Source organism: Cryptomeria japonica, chromosome 3 (genome assembly GCF_030272615.1).
Source record: "Cryptomeria japonica chromosome 3, Sugi_1.0, whole genome shotgun sequence".
NCBI classification, from domain to species: Eukaryota; Viridiplantae; Streptophyta; class Pinopsida; order Cupressales; family Cupressaceae; genus Cryptomeria; species Cryptomeria japonica.
This window is the reverse complement of record NC_081407.1, coordinates 950277517-950303398: the sequence shown is the minus strand read 5'-3', so window position 1 is coordinate 950303398 and position 25882 is coordinate 950277517. Positions and strand designations below refer to the sequence as shown.

The 25882-nt window shown below is 37.2% G+C and overlaps 1 protein-coding gene across 2 annotated transcripts in view; it reads right to left on the bottom strand.

The window, feature by feature from the left end:
* The window catches only part of LOC131038935 (F-box protein SKIP8), a 51097-nt gene extending 27905 nt beyond the window's left edge, over nt 1–23192 (bottom strand). The window contains exon 1 of one of the 2 annotated variants that reach the window (XM_057971545.2): nt 22673–23192. In XM_057971545.2, the coding sequence (XP_057827528.2) occupies nt 22673–23038 (366 nt within the window). In that variant the 5' untranslated portion in view covers nt 23039–23192. The remainder of the gene's footprint in view (nt 1–22672) is intronic. The other variant, XM_057971544.2, reaches the window with a different exon arrangement.
* Between the last annotated feature and the right edge of the window lie 2690 nt (nt 23193–25882).

Here is a 25882-nt window from a genome sequence, read left to right as displayed (position 1 = left end):
CAATTCACCCAGAATTTCTAATTGGGCCTCATTTCAGATTTATTGCAGCATTACAGGGAATTTTTATGCAGATTAGAGAGGGTTTCAGACTTAGAAGGCAGAAATTTCATTTCCAATGGCAGCCATACTATTTGGTGACCTTCCAGAATGCTAAATACCATCGATTCAGCCATTAGAGGGTTTGAATCTCTTGAATTTCTCATGTTCAGCATAGCACATCAGCAATTCAGTAATTTTTAGTGGTTACAGGAATAAAATACACCTCCAGTTATTATTCTGATCAGTACATTGAATAATTCCTCCTGGGAGATAGGCGTGGAAATTAGTGGAATTCAAATATTTGTTTTTGGTAATTTTCCTAGTGACAAATAAAACCATTTGGGCCCATTTGCAGCAGCTGGAAGCCCTTGGATTGTTTCATTCTTCAATTCGTCAATAAAATGTTCTCTAAGAAGGGCATTGGACTCCTGGTATGCTACTTCTTGTCCTGAATTATTAGAACTCAGAATTCTGGAAGTATTTACATTTCTGTTCATTAAAAATCAGAACTCTGATTTTTTTATCAGTCAATTATATTCCTTCATTTTGTGGTTCAAAGTGTTATTTCCCTGGTAATTCTGTCACAATTAAACTCAAAGCAAGCATTGACATCAAAACATAAGCATAAACCCACAGAAACTATTCTAAACTTCAATCAGCAGCAACCAAACTCAGAAAAAATTCAGTAGAGAATTGGCAAGGATCTTTCAAATTCAACCCATGGTAGCCTCATAACCCAATTTCTTGTTTTATTCTACTGCTAGACATTAACAAGTTACCTAAGCTCCTATTTACAATTGTTGTTTGTCCATCAATCTATAGGCAATATGCTAAACTAAATTTTAGATTGTCTCCATCTTCTCCACAATGTCTTCCAAAAGTATCAAACAAATTTTATCTCTATCTAAAACTATATTCTTCAGCAAACCATTCTACTTCATAACTTCCTTAGAAAATAAGTTGATTATATGTATCACAACATTGTTCTTACTTCTTATTACATGGAATGAAATGTGTCCTCTTAGAGAGCCTATCCACAACTACAAATATTGAATCATACCCTCTCTATATTCTTGGCAATCCTAATACAAAATCCATACTTATTTCTTCCCAAGGTCTCTCCATATTGACAAAGGTTCATAAAAACCAACATTTTGATGACTTCCCTTTGCAATTTGACAACTATTGCAACTTTCAACAAATTTCCTAATAAACTTGTACATTTATGGCTAAAACAATTCTCAGACATCAATGCAGCTGCCTTATGTACTCCAAAAGTGCCCTACTAAACCATTGTTGTGCTTTTCTTTAATCATATTTTCTCTCATTGAGCTCCTTTGTATGCAACATTGATGTCCCTTAAACAGTATATCATTTTTGATCAAGTAATTTCACCACTTCTAACCATGCTTATCATCCTTACATGCTTTCCATGCCTTTGTAAAATCAATATCAGCTTCATACAAGTGCTTTAGCTCTTCAAATCCAGCTGTGTGCACTCTCATTTCTATCAACAAATGTCTCCTACTCAACGAGTCAGCAACCTTGTTTGATTTCCACTCCTATGCGTCAACACAAAAGTATAAATTTGCATGAACTCAACCCATCCCATGTGTCTCTAGTTCAACTTTACATGACTATTCAAGTAATGCGTTGTCTAATGATCAAGATGTACAACACAAACTCCTTTGGCAACAAGTCATGTCCCCATTTCTTCAATATTTGACTTACGGCATAAAATTCATGGTCATACACTAAATATCTTCTCCTTGCATTATTCAACTTTTAATGACAATACACTACTAGTCTTCCTTCTTGGCTCAATATACCTCCAATTGCATTCCCACTTGCATCATGGTCAACTTGGAACATCTAGCTGAAATCTGGTAAAGGTAGCACTAGCTGTTCTATCACCTTCTTCTTTAGCAAATCAAAACTTTTATCTGCTCTTGATGTCCACTTGAATTCCTTTCTATCTCCCCTCATTGTCTTAGCAACGCACAAATGATATTCAAATTTCTAAAGAACTTTCTACAGAATCTTGACAAAACATGAAAAGATCTTTCAGCATTTGTTGTGTCAGCCACTCACAAATTGCTCTTGCTTTCTCTAAATCCATCTTCAATCCCTCAACTGAAATCACATATGCCAAGTATACTAACTTCTCCATGAAACTACATTTCTTCAAAGCGATCCGCAACTTCTCCTCTATTAATCTCTATAATCTAACCTAATATGCCCTAGATGTTCTCTCATGGTCTAAAAATCAGAATATCATCCAAGTATACAATCACAAACTTACCTAAAATTTCTTCAATGCTTCATCCATCAACCTCATAAATGTACTTCAGCAAAAGAAACAATGTGAAGGATACATTAATTAAGAGGAAATTTTGTTTTTAAAAAATTTAAAATTGGACAGCAATTTGGTGACAAAAGAAAAATTAGAATCTGTTCCAAAAGAAAGAAAATAAATTTGGAAATTTGTTTAAAATGGAGTGAGCAAAGAAGACATTTTAAAAAATACTTATTTGATATTTGAAGGGGTTTAGGAGCGGAGTTTTTGAATAGAGCGCTGCAACTTGAAGGTCGCCCATGCCCTTGTGGCTTGCAAAGGTGGCCTCTCCTTGTACTAATCTACCTTCCTCAGTATATGTGCTCATTCTCGTTCTCTTTCTTGCCGTCAGTTTAGTGCCTCTTGATGGTTTTATGTCCTTATTTTGTCTGGTTTTTTTGAATTGTATGCGTGTGGGGGGTACTCCCTGGTAAGTGATTGAAACCTCGCACAAATGCTCTGCTCATCTATGTGATCATATGGACAACCAAACCCTAGTTGGTGGGAAGGGGGACAAGAGCAATAATGATGCAGGAAATAAAAGTAATGAATAAGTGCCAAAAAAAAAACATTTAAAGAAGCCCTTCAAGCAAAGGAAATAGAGGAGATACCAGAAGATGCAGAGTTCCTTGTGGGAGTCTGAGGAGACAGTGCAGGGGACCATGAAGCAGATGGTGCAAGGACCCAAGGAAGAACTGACGACGTCCAGGCAAAAGGAGGTAAGAATCCTCTCTTGCCCATGGTGTTGAGAGCAAACCCTAACAAGGAAATGAGGAATCAATTAAAAAAGAAGAGAATAGGCTTTAAAATGTAGCCATTTTTTTTTACTTGCTTGGACAATAACACCCTCCCAGCCAAAAAAAAAATTAATAACTAGCTCAATACAGTATGGGGGAAAAAATTAGGGATCTATATGGCATTTTGCAGAATGATTCGAAAGAGCTTATTTGTTACTTCTCTTAGGAATCATAAAACACAGGAAAGATGTAATGTCCCCTCAAGCCTAGGCCATGAATTAGTAAATAAATAAAATGCTAGCCTATTCTTTAATTCGTCCCTCATAGGCTAAGGCATTTAATAATAAAGGGGACATGGAGATATTTGAATAAATGGTCAAAAAGCTATAGTTGCTGAGATGAATTTAATTGTTCACTTAAGTTCATAAAGTGGGCCACTTTAAGTTACAACATTACTACTGCTAGGCGAATTTCCCTCGGGGCTCAATTAAAACATTTTGAGGCAAATAATAGCATTTAATGCCTAAGTCAAGCCTATGGAGAAAAGTGCAGCTTTTTGGAGGCTCTATAAGAAGTCGATGAAAATGGTTTGGAGGCATTCTATCAAAACAATCTTTATTTTGAGTCTTCTCTGCAAGAATCGCAAAATGCTTTTCAGGACAAAACCCTTGAAAGGTGCAGGCTTCGATGCAAACCCAGGCCAATCACATGCATTTTCATTCAGTCGAGCAGCATAGGAGCAGCTACAGCAAGTATTGGGTCCAGTATTCAATCCTACGTTGGGAAACAGCAAACTTAAGAGGTTTCAGAATTACACGCCGTCTTCAGAATTCAATCTTCCAGGGAGGAATCACAGAGATATTATTCTTACTGAAAATCGCAACATATGAAGGATTTGGATGCCAAAGATAATAAATTCAGAACTGCAAATAATTGAAAAAAACTTCCTTTTCGGCAATCAGGTTAGTGATTGATATTTGAAATCTTGATGTAATCATCTGCAAGTACTGAAGTGGAACTTGTCTTCCCAATTTCAATAAGGTCCATTGCCATCGAATTGTATCTCCATTTGTATTTCCTGGTTTGTTTTTTCTTTTTAATGACACAAATCAAATTATCATTGCTGTGAGTCCAAACATCTAAGTAAAATATTTACATAGAGCAATAAGTTTCTTAAAACCAGTGAAAAGGATATTTCAAAAGAATCTTAGAGAAGTATTGGAACGTGGGTAAATCACTATTTACAGCTATTGTGTGGTCTCCAAATGTATCTCAGAACAAAATTCTTTTCTTTTCTACCCCCAAATGGATTAATGTGAAAAGTGCTCCTCAAATAATGTGGAAATTTCTTCCCCAATTGCTTAAACCCATCAGGAAAACATTGCAGGTGGAAGAAACTATGTCAACACTTCCACACCTTGATGCCAATTTATATCTCTTTAATTTAGTGTGTTCAAATACATGAGAATTTGGAATTTCCTCTAGATGAACAAACCCACAGATGTGAGATTGAGACTCTAGGAGGCCTCAACTCTTCCTTTCTATGCAAGTCGGATGATCACCATAAAAGAGAATGCCCTAAGATCCCTAATAATAGAAAAACAATAATTCTAATAATCCTAATGCTGCATTTAATAAAATGGATGCCCGGTTTCCACCTGAGAGTGTTTCTCATGAACAAGCCCCATGTGAAACCCATTTTAGGGAAAGTTCTAATAAGAATGTTGGCTCTCCCAACAAGATTGCAGAAGAGCAGATGATTCCCATGAGAGCACCCTCAGATGGAAATGAGGGCAAAAAGGAACACATGGAAGAAAGGATGAATAATGAAATGAAGTCTGGCAAAAACCCTATCAACAACGATAGCTTCAATCAGAAAGATAAGACTGACTTGCCTTATAATAAAAATGCCCAAGAGCTTGTTTTGGAAGAATTAAAGAAACTGTATAAGGCTAGACAGAGAATCAAAGAATCTTTCCCATACTTTTCAAATACTGTGAACACACTGGATGATGATGTGATAGCACTTAGGGCAAAAGTAGAGAAGGCTAATGTTGGTTAATAGATTTGCCTTTTACACATTCCAATTCTTTGACTTCTGCATGCCCATAACAAAAGACAAAAACACACCAACAGTTGGATAACTGCTTAAACAGTTAACCTCTGTATACGGGTACAGCTCCCCAAGAATGATTTTCAATCAGCTTAAATTATGACAATTCTCATGCACACTTTTACCAGAAAGTATTAAAGGCATTTAAGCATTCATATGTCAACACAAAATGAACACTGCAATATTTTAAAGTACAGATTTCTTCTTAAAGCTCACAGACTTTCATTCTTCTAATCAGCAAGATAGACAATTTCAAAAGATTTCCTTTCACACATTCATATACACTGCATTAGATAGACAGCAAATTCCGCAATTGAATCAAATCCTCACAGAGATTCACATTAAAATTCATAAACACACAGATTTATAAAACGGAAAATGTTGCAACTTTATTCACAGACAAAATTGCCTTTCTTTTTCAGAGTACGTAATATTGCTAAAAAGAAGATGAAGCTTTCTGTTCTATCTTAACCCAAAAATTCTCGGACCTTTAACAAGTCTTTTAATCAAGTATATATAGCCACCAAGCTTATGATAGTTTGTTACATTTGAACCAGAGTAAAAAGATTAACTCTTCACGAGAGTTAAAGAAGTCTATCTTAAAAAAGAAACTGAAAAAACAACAACTAAACAAGAAAAGCGGCATAAGCCGCGAGCAACAGTGATGCAATCAAGCTCCTGCATATGACGTGGCCACCACCCGTTTGTCATGCGACGAAGGGGTGCTTCGAATATTTCGCTATTCCAAGTGAGCTGAGGAGAAGTTGAGAATAAGCTGATAATGTGGAAGACTGATATGTAGAATTCGCTGCTTCCACACTTCTTTTTGCTCACTTGCACAACCTTACCCTTATGCGTCTCAAGGTGATCGAAGCAAACCACTAACATGGATTCAATTCTTGCAATTTTTGAGAAATCCTCTATTGTCAAGGACTTTGCTTCTTGGATTTGTTGCACTCGATCTTTGAAAGCTTGAATCATATCAGATGAGTCCTCAAGCGTCTGCTTATCTTCTTTTAGGAGTTGAAGATCTATGCATTTCATGTCTTTCTGCATAGTATTAGTTAGTTCTTTTAACTCTTTTAAAAGCTTAATGGATTCATCATGTCCTTGTTCAATAATTGAATTTCTCCACTCAATATTCTCTTTGCATACGAAAAGTACATTGTCATCAAGACCATGAACCGGCTTTTCTGCTAGGAAATTCATTACCCCATACCTTTGTGTATCCCTCATTTGCTTCAATATAGCCACCCACTTGCTTTTCTCTTTTTCCCAAGCAACTATTTTTGTTTCCAACTCCTTACCTACAGACTCTGCATTTTCAAACACCTTGAGCAGATCGGAAATGTAGCTAGTTCCTTGCTGGGTGATTGATTCCAGCCATTCATTGAAGACATCTGCAACCATTCGGCTTCTTTGAACCTGATCAAGTAGTCTCTGGTTCATTGGGGATCTTGGATCAAACCATAAAAGAACTTGAGAAAGCGGTTGAGGATTAGGATCCTATATAGCATTGATGTATTGGGCCATTTGCATTATGATCTGCTTCATTTCATTTTTATCCTTTTCATCTTTCCAAGTTCTTGTGAGAGTTCTTTTAGTGGAGATCTCCAAATGCTTAGCATCCGCAGCTTGAGAGGTCACCCCTAAGTCAATCTTTTCAATGACGAAGTCCTTCTCAGTCATATTCTGTGCATCTTTGTCTGTTGGGGGTCTGGCCACCTCTGCAATCCAATGTCCTGTTTGGTCATCCACATCAATCATCACTTCAGTCTTAAGTCTCTTGGACTTTGATGTTCTTTCCAGACATTTATTGACCATGTCCTCTATTGGGATTGAGATGGGAATTACATTCCTTTTCTTAGTAAGCGAAGCACTTAACCATTTGGGAACAGTAGATGCTTCCCTGGGTGGTGGTGATTGCTGATTAGTAGTGACAACAGCCATGGTATTCATAGAATCCTCAGGTTCTTGGATTTCTTTTCCTTTATCAGCAGTACCTGTAATGAGCTTGTCCTGCATTTGAGCATCCATTGCTCCTTGAGTTTCTTCTTCAGAATCCAAATCTACTACAAGTGAACTTGTAAGGAGTTTCTGACTGCTTTTCTTACTACAAGATCTGGTGACACGAGCAGGAACGGAGCCTAGAGAAGATTCTCCTAAATTTGCAATTTTGGTTTTCACCGTCCTCTGTTTCTCATTACCTACAATATCAATAGCAATGTCAGAAGGAGAAAGAGATGCTTAAGAAGTGGCACAAGTTCGACCAACTTTTCTACTCTTAGGTGCAAATATGGGTTGTTGTCCGAAACGGCGATCTTTCAGCCATCTTTCTGTCTGTCTGATCACATTGAAGGTTCTAGCCTGAATGTTGTCATCCCCTTTCCTATCCCAATCAACCTCTGGAATAGGCTGCCCCTGTATCCTCTCGTTGAACTCAGGATCAACAACTTCCTCGCCTTCGTCTTCTTGCACATCAAAGACATTCATGGACAAACCCATTGTCACAATTTGTTGAACCATGAACCTTGACCACAATCTTCTTTTGACTTCAAATTCATCACCATAGTTCTCCCAGTAATCTTCTAGCTGAGGTTCATGACAAAAACCATCATCAACATTTAAGTTCTCTATAGCAAACCTTCAGCTGTCAAATTTATGTCTAGCAACATACAACAACAAATTGAACTTCTTGAATTCAAGTTCAAGGTTCAAGGCATCTGAAACTGATCTACAGCTATAGTATCCCAACTCTACTAGAAAGACAGCCCCAGACTTTCCTCCACTTCTTTTATCAATATAAGCTAGCTGTCGACTGACTTCAATTAAAATATAACTATCCAAAGCATACCTGGGTAACCTGAAAGGTTCACCCTGAAAGCCGCCAACTCTAATATATGTGAACTGAGCAAACTAGATAAAGAAACTACCATAAATACCAATAAATTCCATTGCTTCTGTCGACAATCTCCTGTTTGTATTACCCTGTAGCTCATGAACTAATCTTCCTACAAAAATGTCATTCCATCCCATGAAGTTTTATGCATATCTCTGCTCCTACAGGTGAGGATAGTATTCATATACCCTTATTCCATCAATCCAGGGTTCATGGTGCAAGCCATTCCAATCTCGGGTGCAAGCAAGCATGTAAAATAGGTATGAAGACATATAGAAACCACCCATTCCCGCAAATTTGTTTAAACTCTTATGCAATCTCTCTGCAACAACTTGTCCCCAATCCAGGTAGGCACTTCCATTCAACATGACTTGGATGTAGAAATACATCCAGTCTTCCCAATAAAAGGCATGGGCATTTCCTTTCAATCTATTCAACAGAACAACAATATCCCGTACCTCTGTTATGAAGTGCTCTCTGGTGAGTGGCCTTGGTAATCTAGAACCTCCCTTTTGAATTTTCAATAACTAGTTCCTAGCAATTACACTTCTGTAAGTGCTCTTCTTCTCAGAAAAGGAGTATGAAGTGCCAATGGTCCAATCTTCATACGGCTCCTTATGAGGAATGCCCATAGCTGCCATTATTGTTTCCCTGTCTATCTTCAACAACACCTCACCATTGATGTCCCTAATACACCTGTGTTTTGCATCATATCGGTTCATACATTCTAAAACTAGCTCCGAGCATGGTGCAGCGACGGGAAATGCAGCAGCCTCAACCAAACCACTCCTTACAATTTTCTCCATCATAGATTTTTGGGTTGGGTTCTTAACTCTCTCAAGAAAATCAGAGAGGTATGCTTGTGCTAATTAAGTGTCACCCATCTCTGGAAGCGAGCTAACTAAGCAAGAAGTGCACCCCAATTTCGGCAGAGTTGGCCTCAAGATGGCCCCTCTCATATTTATCAAATAATTTCAGGAATGAAATGAATTCTTCTACACAGCAAAGGGAACAAACAACAACTAGCTTCCAGAACAAGTAAATACAGCAGAAGAAGGAACAATTGAAACTAACCTGATCTCGACAGCAAATTCTCGGAAACCTTCTAAATGCAGATACAATACCTCCGACTTTCCTTGCTTTCACGGCTACTGAGAAGGTACTAGAAAGATTGCTAGCTTTTGCAACAAAAATGGACAAAATCAAACTCAAATCCTAGCTAGCTGTACTAATTAAGTAAGCTCGTGTGAGTTGACACCTGATTTGATGTATAACCGACATGCATTTAATTTCGGGTCATTCCATCACATAACACACAAATTACCATGATTGCTTGCCATAATTAGAAACTAACATTTCGAACTTCTCGGAATATTCTCCTTTCCCGCTACCACTTTCCCTCCATGTTGCACACACCATTTCTAACTGAAGCCTCGGACTATGAATTTCGAACTTTGAACCTTGAACCAAGAACCGAAAGGTTCAAAGGTTCAAGTTCAACATTGAGAAATAACATAGAAAAGAACAAAAAACAATCTCCACGGCAAAACAAAGGACAATGAACGAGTAAAGACATAACCGACGCATGATCAACTTTGAACCTTGAACCTTGAACCTTGAACCGAAAAGGTTCAAAGGTTCAAGTTCAATACAAATTTCAACAAAGCGCTCGCCTTTACCATAAAACAAAGTTGCGAAGACAACCATCTTTAAAGTGCGCTTTGAACTTGAACTTTGAACTTGAACTTTGAACTAAGGAAAGGTTCAACGACTCGGGTTCAAAGGGAAGAAAAACATGACCCAAAGGGAAAATAAACATCAAAGGGTGACCTTCGAATTGAAATTTTAATGAAAGTAGGGAGGACTAACAGCTAACAAGTTGCAAGATGTGAACGAAGTAATCAATAATGCGAATCCTTAGAAAGAGAATTAAAGAATCTTTCCCATACTTTTCAAATACTGTGATAGCACTTAGGCCAAAAGTAGAGAAGGCTAACAAGTTGCAAGATGTGAATGAAGTAATCAATAATGTGAATCCTCGGAAAGAGCCCCAAGGGAACTCAACCCTAAATGAAGGAGTGAAGTCCTCTGATCTGGTCATTAATAACAATGAACCTACCGATGTCAATTCCATGCCCTCCGATATAACAGAGTCTGCATATCCTTCGGAGACTAAAGATGGATTAACAGATGATAGGAGAAAGATATGATGATAGATTTAGAATGTCCCAACCCACTCACCATATTTCTCGACAAGGGTGAAGTGGGGAAAGGAAGAAGAAGTATCTCTGGTAAGGTAAGGAGAAAAAGGAAAGTTGTAAGCAGAACTAATAGTCCAGTTAGAGAAGCAAAGAAAGGGAAAGGACAGGACCTTCCAGAATGTTTCAATAATCTGTATGAGTAATAGAGAGGACCCCACAACAAACTGTCAACCATGATTAGATGTATTAAATGGGACATTAGGGGCTTCTAGTCCCTTGACAGAAAATATGTAGTCAAATCTCTTTGTAATCAAAATAAACAAATGGACTTTCTTCTTCTCCAAGAAGTGAAAGTTGTAGGGTTTCAACTAATCAACAACTTGAGATTCATATGGAAAGAGGCTATGTTCTATCACACTACTCATGAGAAAGGTAGAGGGGAAATAGCTATCATAGCAAGCCAAGTTTGGGCCAAATGCATTATAAAACATGGTTTTCTCTGTGTAACAAATGTCTATGGGTCGAAGTTGCTAAGGTAGCTTTAAGCTTGATATATGCTCTATATATGCTCCAAATGGCCATAATGATAGAGTTGCCTTGTGGAGGTGGATGGTTGAAACCTATCTAAGATACTATTGTGTGACGTTTTCACACATCGCCCCATTGCAAATGGGGCCCCCCTTGTTTTTGCTTTAAGGGTAGTGTTTTGGGGTCTTTGGTTTTGTCTCTGGTCTCTCACCTTCGCAAATGAGACAAGATTTTCAAAATTTAGAGGAGTCATCAAATCAATAAGGAGAAAGAGTGGTCAAAAGAGTGTTCTGATGCTACAGATGTGCTTAGACAGGTCTAAGCAGTAGAATCACGATAACCCGAGGCCAATTCTGACAACTTCCTATTTTTAGGAAATTTTGCTTTTTTGGTTTTTTCTAAATTTAAAAAGTTTTGTGTTTGGCATTTTGGGGCCAATCTGAGAACCTACTTTTTCGATCTGCATTTTTTCTAAAAATAGAAAGTTGTTTTTTTCTTTTTCTAGGATCGCAAGTGGTCATTGGGTCAAGAGAGGTGTCAAGACAGGAGAATTTATCCAAAACAAACCAAGTATGAATAACTTTCGAATCCAAAGGATAATTTCCAAAAGCTAATTGAAGATCACTGAAAAATTGACTAAGTTTGGAACTTGCAACAAGGAATTTTTTATCCAAATCATGAAGATTGCCTATCCATGGAAGATTTTCCTGTCTCATGAGGAAGTCTGCCCTCCCTAGGGTAAAATTTCTTGATCACATGGCGTGGAGAGGAAGAAATTCTTTGAGTTCATGAAGTTCGCCCATGCTTGGAAGGAATTCCTCAAGACACATCCAAGTCCGCCTTGGGATCATGGAAGAATTCTTAGCCAAGTGAAGTCCGCTCTAGGCAAAACATGAAAATTCCTTATCTCATGACCAAGTTCACCTAAGTAGGTGTGCATAATCCTTTTTCATCATGAAGTCCGCCCATGTCTTGTGGCAAAATTCCCAACCCACTAGCAAGTCCACCTTAGCAACTTGGAAGAAGTTCCTTGTATCATGACCAAGTCCGCCTCTTCCAATTAGGATTTTCCCTATCCACACACCAAGTCTGCCCAAGGAGAAAGTAAGAAATTTGGCTAAGTGTAGCAGCATAATAAAAAAAGATTCCAATCAAGAGGAAAGTCTGCCCTCCCAAGGCACAAAATTCCTGAACCAGCATGAAGTCCACCTAGGAGAAGGTAAGAAAATTCCTTGTCAATGATGAAGTCCACTCCAACATGATCAAAATTCCTTGACCTCACATCAAGTCCACCCAAGGATAGAGAAAATTCCTTGTGCTCATGCAAAGTCCGCCCCCCTTGGTGAAAATTTCCTTAGCAAGACATGAAGTCCGCACAAGGAAAAGACAGGTGAGAAAAACTGGACCTTGAAAGAAAAACTCAAAATTATGGCTAAGTGTCGATAGAAAAATTCAGAAATTTGCCTAAGTATAGAATGTGGAAAACCAGGATAAAGTTTGCCTAAGTCTTGAAAGAGGAAGAATTTGAAAAGTTTGGCTTAGTGTTGAGTAATAAAGCAGAAAAAGTTTGAAATCAAGATGAAAATTTGGTTAGGTGTTGAAAAGTTCAGAATTGCAAATTTCCAAGACATCTTCCAAGAGAATTTGAAAACCAATTTCCACGCTTAAGGTCAAAGTTGGAGTGATTCCTTAAGGAATTTATTCCGGACTTGCAAGACAACTTTTGCTTCAAGGCATCTTGCTTTTATGCTTTTTTGGGGCAAATGCTTCAATTTCCAAAATTTTACTAAAACTAAGAATTAAACTTTGAAAATTTCTTCAAACTTTGCACTCTAGGCTACCTTATTGTTTTTTTTAACTCAAAAAATTTTCAAGATTTTCATGTGGTAGATATTAACTCAAGGAAGGACTTTAAGAATGAAAGGGACCAAAGCTGGAGTCCAAGATCATGATGGAATGGAAGAAGGTTGGGGATACCACCCTTGGCCATGTGGACCTCGAAGACTTCAAGAAAAGAAGATGGCAAGGAAATATTCCTTAACTCATAAAGATGGCACAAGATCTCATTCAATACAAGTGGTCGTTCCAAAATTTGACAAAGCAAAGAGGACATCGCTCCTAAACAGGAGGTCCAGGACATCAAGGAAAGGGAAGAAAAGAAGAAACAATTCAAGTAGTTTGAGGCAGGGACTTGGATGTAGAGAACATGAAGGCCAAAGTTCAAGGCAACTTCTTCACTTCCACAAATCCAACCCAAAAGCAACACTTTGGCAAGGCATCCTCATCCCTGTCCATTGAGGATAGTTTTTGAAAACTAGAAATTGATTGGATAGCCACTTTTGCCACATGTCAAGATGAGATGGACCAGTTGGAATACAAGATTGACAAGTCGACCCCATAGCGACTAGGTTCATTGAATTTGCTGACAAAGAAAAGGATAGGGGATACACACTTCTAGAAGAAAGCTGGATTTAATAGTTGTTTATTTCTCATTGGTCCGTTTTGGATGACTATCGTAACAAACCCTAATTAGGGCTTTAATGTTTTTTACTTGGTTGTTGATCTTGGATCAATCTAGGCCATTAATCTTGGATCAATCTGGTCATTGCTTTGTAATGGGGTGTCTATATAAACCTTCCTCCTCTCATTTGTAAAGGGAGAGATTTATGAGAAATTGTTGTAGTGATACTTCTTAAGTGCTAAGACATTATTCATCGTTCAATTGTTGGTGAATTTTGTCTACTTTTGCAAGTTAGCATGGTTTCTTGGCTCTCAATAGAATAGATTTCATTTTCAAGTTGATAGATTGAATGGAAGATTTGAAAGAATTGCTTAAAGTGGAATGGATGTGTTCATACTTATGATAATTGAATGATTTTCAATTATTGTGCAAAGTTAGCATGAGCCAATAAATGAAAACTTAACTTCAATTGCTATATTCATTGTTCAAAATGTTGGTGAATATCAATGATATGAAAATCTTTTGAATTCCTTAGAAGATAGCACCATTCTTGTGTAGTTGTTGAATTTGGCGAAACAAGAATTGGTTTTGAATTCCACTTTAGCAATTTTTGTCTCCAAAGTTCATAGGATTAGCTTAGGGTTAGAATTATCTTTTCAAACCCTCCCTTTTGCCCTTTGGTTTTCCAAGTCTTAGTAGAAGTAGGATTGACAGAACTTATTGCAAAATTATTTCAAAAAAAAGATAAAGTTACAAGTGTTGGCAATCAACAGAATCCTTTGATTGATACACTCCTCGAACAATTGTGTAAGTCCCCCTTGAAATTACCAACATATCACAACGAACCAACTGAAACTATCCGCATGAATTTGGAACCTTGGAGTCATCTTTGTGATCACATAGTCCATCTGTTTAGCACATAGAAGATTTTGATCAAGAGAGAATAGGATATCTCTGGATATTTCATTTTGAGTTGCGCGTGCATAAAAAACACCCCAATAGATACCTTGGGTGATAGGAGGGGACTTCAACGTGACAAAAAGAAGGGAGGATAAAAAGGGTGGCAATCTGTGGGGATGGAAAGCTTATGAAGATTTTTTTTGAATGAGGATGAAGAAGATGCTCAAACTCTTTGATACACTGGAAGGGAAAAGGAAGGAGAGCAAAGGGATTTGGTATACATGGTATAACAACCAAGGTGATGGGAGGAGAGTGTATTGCAGATTAAACAAGTTCTATGGTCAGAGAGACAGCTTTTGCTTTGATAGTAGGGAAGATAACAACAACGTGCAGGTGGAACCTAGGGCACTCTCAAACCACCATCCCATTAAAACCATTGTCATGTTTAGTAAGAGCAATCGTAATAGAGAAATCACTAAAGGGGGTTTGTTCAAACAAAACATTGATGGGGTACACACACTAAGATGTGTCACAAAAGCAATGAATGGGAAAAGAGAAGCCACGGAGAAGAGGAGGAGAGAGCTTAAGTTACAACAAGAACTAATTGTAGTGGTAAAAAGCATTCAAGATGGACTTGGGAACATTAATCTTAATAATCAGATCAAAGTGGTTCAGCACATCTTAGGCAATTTCAAAGTATTAGGGCCCAAGGGGTTAGAGTTAGAGCAAGGATGAACTGGATGAGAAAAGGAGATAGAGGGACAAGATATTTCTTTAATACTCTCAAAGAGAAGCAGAGTATAGAGGCCATTAGACCGATCCAAGAAGAGGATAAATGGTGTTTCAGCAATGCAGAAATTAAGGAAGTATTTCTGAATTTCTACAAAAATTTATTCACAGCTGAAGATACGGATAGTAAATGCAAACAAGCTCAAGAGGTGTTTAGGAAAATTGTCCCAAATAAGATCAACCAAGCAATGGCTAAGGAGTTAGGCAAAATGATATCTAAAGATGAAATACACAAGACTGTTCTCTCATTTCATAATGGCAAATCCCCAGGTGCTGATGGACTGCCAGTAGAGTTTTATAAAGCCAATATTGATTGGATGGTAGATGACCTCTTTGAGGTGTACCAAGAAGCCATTAAGGTTGGATCTCGAGGAGAGGAGATTAACAGAGGCATTATTAAGATGCTACCTAAGGTCGGGGATAGAAGCAGTATCAAGAACTGGGGCATATAACATTACTTAATATGTCATAAAAAATTCTTGCAAAGGTACTTGCTGGAAGAATCACTGACATCTTGCCAGAGATTATAAATCAAACTCAGACAGGGTTCATCAAAAGAAGATATATCCTTGAGAATTTACTTACTAGCTAAGAAAGTTTGGACTAGGCTAAGAGGAGTGGGTGGAAAGTGGGCATGCTGCTCCTAGATTTTGAAAAAGCTTATGATAGGGTTGAGTGGTCTTTCATTACAACTAGCAAGGGGACCATGGGCTTTCCAAATGCTTATTGTAAAATGGTTCAAGTACCATTTAAAGATGCTAATGCATAGATTGACATTAATGGAGAGCTTTCCAAGACATTTCAACTACACAAGTCCATTAGACAAGATCGTCCACTGGCTCCTGCTCTTTTTGTGATTGCCTCTAAAGGTTTATATTATGTTTACAGATCTGAGTTAGTTGGCAATGAGGTACAAGGCATCAGATTACCTAATTCTTCTTCTCTTCTCAACATACAGTTTGCAGATGACACTACATTGTTCCATGTGCTTAATAAAGACAATTAGGAAATATCGTAAATAGACTTGAACTATTTAGCAATGCATCTGGTTCTAAAGTCTCTCAAACCAAATCTATCCTCCTTGGGTGGACTGATGAGAAACCACATTGGATAAGTTCTTTTGGATGGCAATGGGGTGGGCCCGAAGATTGTTAAATACCTGGGAAATTCATTCTCGGTGTCTCCCTCATTGCCAAGAATGTGGGATTGGATGTATTCTAAAATAGAGAGGAAATTGAATAATTGGAATAGGAACTATGTATCGTAAGCAGGTAGACTTCAGGTATGCCAGAAGATCTTATCATCATACTCAATATATTATGCCTCAGCCTAGTAAACCAAATTTACAAAGTTATTAGGCACTTCTTGTGGTCGGATGGTAGAGGGAAGCAAAAGAGGCATGTTGTGTGTTGGGAGTGGTGTTGTGCATGTAAGGAGTTAGGAGGATTAAGATTGAAGGATCTTAGAAGACAGGGAGTGACTTTGGCAGCTAAGTGGATCATTAAGTCTCTCGAGGGTAAGGAGCCTTGGAAAATCCTACTTAGGAGGAACATTCACGATGCTAGTCTCAAAGGTGCAAGAAAATGGAAAGGATTACATATGCATGACATCTTGTTCAGTAATCTAAGTGCCCAGCAGGATCCAATGTGTTTCGCAGTATATGTGTAATGTCCCCACTTTGAAATAGGATTTGATGATATATAATAATAATAATAAAATTAAAATACAGAAGAATAAAAATAACATTTATATTAAAATATTAAATTAAATATAATTAAAAATTAACTAAGTTAATGGATGGTCAAAAGGCATAAAATGAAACGTTGTGACTCCCTCAAACATGAGATATAAAAGGAAGAAGAGAACCTCATTTGAGAGGGGACAGGGAGGAGAAAAGAAAGAAAGAAGCATGTGAATCAAGGAAGAGTCAATGGAAGAAGGAAGGAATTGGAAGTAAATAAGATTGTGACTCTTCCAAAGGAGGGCAGAAATTATGAAAGGTTGTGACTCTTTTAAAGGGTGATGATTGTGAAAGGTTGAGACTATTACGAAGGGTGGTGATTGTGAAAGGTTGTGACTATTACAAAAGGTGGTGATTATGAAAGGTTGTGACTATTTCGAAGGGCAGGCATGTTGAAGGGGCGTGACTTCTTCCTCACAATGGAAGATATAAAGAGAAGAAGGTCTCATTTGAGGAGGGGAGGAAGAGAGAACAACTGGGAAAGAATATATAATTTTAAAAGGTAGCAATGAAGGGTGGTGACCCAATTCTAATGAAGGATGGTGATCCAAGTCTTATGAAAGGTGGTGACCCTTTTACCAATGAAGTATAAAAGAGATCATTGCAATTATTCAATGATCGCTTATCAATCATCATTCAAATCAAGCAACAATCAATCAACATACATACAATCATCATTCACCAATATATCAAACCAGCCTTCATTACATTATCACTCACCAATTCCTCAAATCATACAATCAAAGGAATTCATTCAATCAATTAATTATTCATCAATTATTCAACCATCGGAGGATAGACTGGATAACAACAGCGATATTGACACCTAGTTGTGCAATTATATATTCTGTTTGGTGGTATGATCTACATACATAGTAATAATGTTTATATCTGCAGTCTTCAGATTAATATACTATTGCTTACAATTATTCAGTATAGCATAATGTCACTATACATCTACTTCTGCATATTTATGATAAGTTATATGCTGCTGTTAATATTGTTTATACATGTTCTGAACATGCTTCTGCATATTCATGACAAGTTATATGTTGCTGATATTATTGTTTATACATATAGATCTGATTATGGATATTCTGTAGTTAACTGAGACTTGTGTATATCTACTTATAATCTGAATGCTTCTCAGCCATAATGGAAGGTGAGGAGGTTATCAATAGGGGGAACAGTCTTGGGGTCACCCCTAAGCACGCCACCTCATATGTATGGCAGGGTCCACATGAGGCCAAATGGGGGCGAAGGTGCTCTGCCTTTGGGCTTAGGAGGGTTAGACTTAGGGCACCCTATTGGGGTAAATCCTTATCCTCTCTACCATGGTGATGGATGGAATCATATGAGAGGGAGAAGGTAGCTTGATTGAGGGGGAACGGTTGTAAAGACACCCTATCAAGTTACCTATCCGTGGCTTGATTGAGGGGGAACGATTGTAAAGACACCCTATCAAGTTATCTATCTATGGCTTGATTAAGGAGGAACAGTTGTAAGGACACCCTATCAAGTTACCTATCCGTGGCTTGATTGAGAGGGAACAGTTGAAAAGACACCCTATCAAGTTACCTATCCGTGGCTTGATTGAGAGGGAACGGTTGAAAAGACACCCTATCAAGTTATCTATCTATGGCTTGATTGAGGAGGAACGGTTGTAAGGACACCCTATCAAGTTACCCATCCTAGCTTGCTATGATTGGGGTTCATTAGTAGTTATGATCTATATCACTACATATACAGTTGTTTGTAATTAATTGCTTTATGTTTCATCATAATTAATCATTCTTTACTTTATGCACCATAATCAGTCATTCCTTACTTTATCATAGTAGTTAGATGTTGTAATTATCTTTCACTTATATAATATAATTTGCGGATTATTTCCTAACTCGTTTGCAGGTTTTCCCCCTTCAAGGAGATAAAGGTACTTCCCTCTAACCCTCTCTTATAGGCTGGGAATTGGAATCTAGGAAAACTAGGGCATTTTATAGAAGGGGACATTACATATGGAACATGTAAGAGGTACATTAAACATGCTAAAGCCATCAATTATGAAGAAGATGAAGTCTTTGGATACAGATCCATTTGGTGGAACATTTATCATAAAGGTAAAAGACTTGCTCTCTTGCAAGGTTGTTTAGCTAGGAAATGGAACCTAGCAAGATTAACTAATATTGGAAACTTGTTTAGCAATGTACTGTCCCCTATTTATAAAGTGGGTTAAAATACTTTAATTTCTGTTTTCAAATCTTAGGATAAGGGTTTAGGAAAGTACCTTAGCCTCTGCTGAATTCAATCTGCAAAAACAAGGTCAGAAAGATACTGCAAATTACATTAAGAAGTAACCATATAAACGACTATGTATAGAAATGGCTGAGTAAAGCAGAAAGAGATGCATGTAACAGAATCAGGAATACGACATAATCCTATGATTAAGACAACTTCATCACCGTGTACTATTATGCAGGGTTGATAGGGTGTCTTGATTAACTATTCAAGCATGATCATATAGGGTGTCTTATACAACAGTTCCCCTATTTATTGTGATCATATAGGGTGTCTTATATAACAGTTCCCCTATTCATTATGATCACTTAGGGTGTCTTATGTAACAGTTTCCCTACTCATTATGTTCATATAGGGTGTCTTACGTAACAGTTCCCCTATTATGATCATATAGGGTGTCTTATGTAACAGTTCCCCTATTCATTATGATCACGTAGGGTGTCTTAAGTAACGGTTCCCCTATTCATTATGATCACGGGGTGTCTTAAGTAATGGTTCCCCTACTTATTATGATCATGTAGGGTGTCTTGTAACAGTTCCCCTACCTCTCATGAATTACTATAGTTGTTCAGGTTGTTTATAAATAAAATCATGTTATGTCTTAATATTCTGATTATTTACCAGTTAGTTTGCCAGCATCCAGTTTATTTGTCAATATTCAATTATTATCACATACTATATCATTACTCAGTTAATTGCTAATATTTCAGGTTATTACCATTCCTTATCAGTTACAGAATTTACTGATTACCATACGAATATCATTAGGACAACAGCAGAGAGATGTCGAGTCTGATGTGATATAAGTCTGGCCTGTGTTCTATATTCTTCTTCTGTTTTCTTTCTTTAAGTATGACACCAAGAACAAGGATGTTACTGCCTGTAACTTAGCAACAGTTCTGATCTGATCTGATTGATGGTGATGTCCACAAGAGGCTTTCAATTCCTTTCCTTTATATGTCTCAATGTGAGGGAGGGGTCACACCTCTTCATCATGTATGCCCTTTGGCAAGAGACACACCCTTTCACCATTAGCACCCTTTGAAAGCGTGCAACTCTTCATTATTTTTGCTCTTTGAAAGGGACAGAACCTTTCACAATCAGATCTGCACTTCTTATTAAATCCGATCTGCACTTTTTATTCCACCATTCTCCCCTCTCTAATGAGGTAATCTTCTCCCTTTATATCTCATGTTTGAGGGAGTCGCAACTTTTCATTCCATGTCTTTTGACCATTCATTAACTTAATTAAATTTTAATTATATTTAATTATATTCTTTTATATTTTTAGTTTTTTTTTATTTTTTTATTCTTGTGAATTTTAATTTTATTATTATTATTTATTATTAAATTGAAAATTCTATTTCAAAGTGGGGACATTACAAGCAATAACTAGCTTAAGGGCTGGGATCAGATACTGGGATCAGATACAGACAGAATTTAGACTATCGGACAGCAATAAGAGAACATATTCTACTATGGTTAAGGCCCTTACTCCTCTTAAACAACCCATTAAAGAACTTAAAGAAGATGATCTCATTCCAAGAATAAGATGGGCTGATGGGATCCCTCTTCTCGCCATCAAGGCTAGGGGTCTGTATAAGATCCTCACTCAGACACAAAGCATTATTGAGCATCACAATAGGAAATGGAGCATAAATCTGAACAATAAAATGTGGAAGAAATCGATTGAAACATGCTAGTCTAATATTCTTGAACCTAAGAAGAATTGCTTTAAATGGCAACTTCTTATCCAAAAATTAGTTTTTAGCCCTACTCTTGTCCAATGTCTTTTCTGTGGTAATATAGAAAGCTGCATTCACATTTTCTTCCAATGTCAGTATGCTAAAAGTGTCAGGTCTCTGTTTATGGGTAATATTAGGGATTAGGATATTATGAATGTGTCTTGTTGGTCAGAGGTTCCTTTGGATTTTGTTCCGGGTCTGAGTAAGAATTCTAATTTATTTTGGATTGTGTTATCTACTAATATCCTTTGCCTGCTAAGGAAGAGAAGGAATGAGCATGTGTACCAAGGGAAGGAGAGGATTCTTACTGAGTCTAGCTTTAGACACACTGTGTTTATGATTGTTGAACAGGTTACATTCACACTAAAGTTACCAGCTGAAAGATTTATGAAGGTGTTTGAAGGAGGTACCCCAATATATAAAGAGGATATACAAGATGCTGATTTTTGGCCACGAGATCTAAGGAAGATTGACAAAAAGTTCCAGGAGGAGTATATAGACTTTCAAAACAAATACTGCAGGCTGCATCAATATGAAAAGATGAGAGATGAAACTGTTAGAGACCTTAAAATCACCCATCAGAATTATGAGACCTCCAGCTGGGAGAGAATCTCTCCCCCACTCAGGCGGGCATTTGATTCCTTCCAGATCAGCAGGACAAAAACAGAGGTGGTGGACAAAGGAAAGGGTAAAGCAAAGGTAAATGAAGAGGATGCTGATGACCAAGAAGGTAGAAACAAAGATGAGCAGCAGACAGGAAATGATGAAGACTGAAACAATCAGATCTGGAAATGTTGATGAATCTTCAATTTTGGCTTTGATATGCGACTTAATATGCTACTGTAATGTCTTCAGTTATATATTAAATTGATACTAATCCTCATGTTCATACTATGCTATTGTGACACTGCTATTTATGTTTATATTTTGTTGCTATGTTGTAATTTTGTGCTTCTTGATGATATACTGGTATGGGCTGAATTTAAGTGACCAGCTTGGTCGCTAAATATGTAACCAGACAATATTTTTTGATGCTCTCGTTGGTAATAGATATGGCAATCATAAAAAGAAGAAGACATTTTGGTAGCAGGAGCTCTGGGAGAATACCCCAATACAAACATTAGTATCACACATGTTACGATAAATTTAAAAAATAATAATAATTATGAAGCTAAGATGAATTCAATAACCCCTAACTTAGAGGGAGAAATGAGAAATAGAGTTAACTGTGGATAAAAGTATTAAACAAACAGACAAGAACATTGTCAACCATAGACTAGTACTCTGAACCCTGGTATTCATCTCCCGTATCACAAACATGTCCAACTCTCCGAAACACATATTAGGACATCTCTGGATATCAGGAGACTTCAGCTGAAGTTTTCTAGCATGACATATTTGAAAAATGGCATACTTGCACCTGTCCCCATCTCCTGGTAACTGTAGACAAGTGCTGACTGCAAAATATAATTCAAAGCTTGAAAGACACAAAGATCAAATCGCATAAACCTTGTAATATTGGCCAAATTTGAAATTTACATTTGCACAAACTACCCAGTTTATACAGCAAGTTTCTCTCGCCATAATACATTGTGAACAATCACTCAAAAACATAGCGCGTGTCATTGCTTAAAGAGAATAAATTCGAATAGAGACGACATTAGACCCTAATTAAGAGACAAGATATGACAATATAGAGCGGATACACATGGAAAAATTCGCTAAACCCTAAATAAGAAGTAAGAGATTGAAAAAAATGCTCATGTAAATTACGCATAACAGCCGATAATTTAATGCTAGAAACGAAAATCACAATCACTTCTATAAATAGATAAAATCATTAAGTTATTATTTAAAAAAAAACGTATCAGAAAGTACAGAGAAAACACCTGGTGATACAGGGCTCTCCAGGCATTGTCATCATTGGCCGCCCTGCGCATGGAAGAGTTTGTCATGGAGAGACGGCACAAGCTTTGGTAATCCAAATAACTTAGAGCATGCGTCGTTATTTCAGGTACAAGCTGCTCCATCATCGAGGCTCCCGGCTGATTCCGCTGCACCTTCTTTTTGTTCTTGTACAAGCGAAGGGTGTAGAAGCAACATAATGCGGCGATTGCGACAGCGCAGTAAATGCCGCATGAAAATTTGCTCCAGAAAGGAGCAGCAGAACACTGGGCTGCTGCAGCTGTGGCTTTCTGTTCGCTGTCTTGGATTGGAACCCCTGACCACCAACTACAGAATTGCCTGTTTTCCATAGCGAGTGTGCCTTTTCCCGGTCTGGAGTTCAATTCACGCTCCCCATTTTGTGTAGTGAATCAAATTGAAGGGGACAGTCAAATCTATTACGCAACGACAACGCCCTCCTCTCCCATTGGAGGGAAATCGTCTCTCTTCTTCATCGTGCCATTCGTTATTATTTTCTTATTTGTCAATAGGCTTAATGATTTTATGTCATTCATGAGTCTATGGGACCAATAAAATCACAAGACTAAACCTTCAACATATCTTTTTCCATGTCAAATCACTTGTTATGTGTCTTGATTAGAAAGCTAGTAGTTTGATTGATCTTGTCTTCGTCAAATAAACGATGCATGTGTTTCGGCTTTCAAGATGATCTCATATTGAGCACAAATATCATCATACGTTATGCACTCAATGAGAAAGTGTAATTCAGTCTCTATAGCACTCGTCCTGCAGAACAAGCAAGTTCTCTCTTCCCATACCTCTTTGGGCCTTTGCCACCTACTCGTTTCACAACTAAGATGATGCGAACCAATTCTCAATTGTGCCACTAACAGCCTTGTCTTCCCTTTAATAACTACCCCTAAATATTCTTTCTCTCCATGTTCCCAAGTTGGGTTAAACTCTATGATGTAATACGCCTTTTTACGACCAACGCGTTTAGTCCACATGGCAGTTTGAAACTTTTCTATGACAAACTTCTTTATTTCCTCGTTGTTATTATGACATTCATGTAGCTTGATGTTCCACTTGCTCAACCACTTTTTGTTTTGTTTCATCTAAGTTTTCTTCTCATGATTAAGACCCTCTTCCATCGCAATCTTGGGTCGTTGTTGGTTATTCGTGTTTTCAACCTTCTTTAGATAACTTATTAATCGAGTTAGTGTTGATGCCTCCAACAAAAAAGTACCTGCTTCTGCTAAAAGGATTTCATATGGCATTGATGTTTTAACTTTGAGATTGCTTGTGATTAGGTGTTTTTGAACTCTTTATGATTGTCTCCATCCACGGTTTGACATGTTGCCTTCCCGAACTTCACAACCATAGAGAACAAACGATGTGACCAACAAACCTAAAAGAATTTTCTTGGTTGTCCAATTCCACAGTTGTTGGTTAACAGATTTACCCTTTCTTAATTTTACAGTGAATGACTCATCTATGCCCTTTTTGAAAGGCAAATGAAACCAACTGTTGGGTGAACCGATTATTGGTTTACCCTCTGCATAAGAGTGCAGCTTCCTGAATGATATTCAATGAATCTTTATTTTAATCATAAAATAACATTAACTTCACTTTTAACTAGAAAGCGAGAAAGGCATTTCACATTCATTAGTCAACACCATATGAATGTTGCAAAGATAAATATTGCATATGCAAAGCCCACAAACTTACAATCAAATCAATTCCACTTCACAGAACTACCCTTATTAATAAAATCAAAATATCATGGACTCTGATCGAGTCTCTCTCATGCCTCAAAGGACAAGGGAGATCAGGATATTTAAGCAAAGAGCTAACAGTGGATTCTATTCATTAGATTCATTCACAGACTTATTCATTCATACAGATAAATGGATAATCAAGAAGGTGACAAATTCTACACATAAACATAAATCCCAACAGAGATTCGCTTTCCAAATTCAAACACACAGATTTGAAAACGGCAGAAACTATATCAGGGTAAGTGCACAAAGTTGTGTCCACTTAGTGTGGAAGTTTTACACTTAGAAAAAAATGGCAAATCTCATGGAGCGCATGAGAAACGAAACAGGATCCCGAGCCAAATTTTGAAACGGGATCCCGAGCCTAAATCTAAGAAACGAGATCCCATTTCAAAAACGAAACGGGATCCCGTTTCAAAAACAAAACGGGATCCCGTTTCCTTTTTTTTTTTTTTTTTTTTTTTTTTTTTTTTTTTTTTTTTTATTTTTATTTTTATTTTTTAATAAAAAATACAAGCTATATATACATGAAATATAAAATTTATATATAAGTTGCATTTCTCTTTGTCTTTTTTTTCCTTTCTATCTCACTTTGTGCCCTCTCTCCCAAAATCTAAAACTATGTCTCTACCTCTCTCTCGCGTCCTTAACTTTTTACTCTTTATCTTCGCTATCTCTATACACCTCCCCTTACCCCCTACCTACCTATATTTCTCTATATATACATCTCTGCCTCTCTCTTAACGTACCATCTCTCTCTCCCAACCAAGTTATCTTTCTCTACATATGTCATAATAGGTCCTACTAAGGGATCTTATGTCATAATAGGTCCTAGAAAGCAATATAATGTCTTGATAGGTCCTCTTAAGGGGTCTCATGACATAATAGGTCGTATTAGGTCATAATAGGTCGTATTACGTCATAATATGACCTATTATGTCACAATGGGAACTATTATGACATAATAGATCGCATTATGACATTATAGGTCCTATTATGTCACAATAGATCCTATTATGACATAATACCCCTTAACAAGTCCTAGTAAGGGGTATAAAGTCATAATAGGTTTTCTTAAGGGGTTTTGTGACATAATATGACCTATGATGTCATAATAGGACCTATGATAACATAATAGGACCTATTACATCATCATAGATCTTATTATGTCATTATTAGTCCTATTATGACATAATACCCTTTAACAGGTCCTACTAAGGGGTATAATATCATAATAGGTCCTCTTAAGGGGTCTTATGAAATTATAGGACCTATTATAATATAATAGGTCCTATTATGTGATAATTGATCTTATTATGTCATAATAGATCCTACTAAGGGGTTTTGTGTCATAATAGGTCCTCTTAAGGGTTCTTATGACATAACATGACACTATTATGACATAATAGTTCGTAT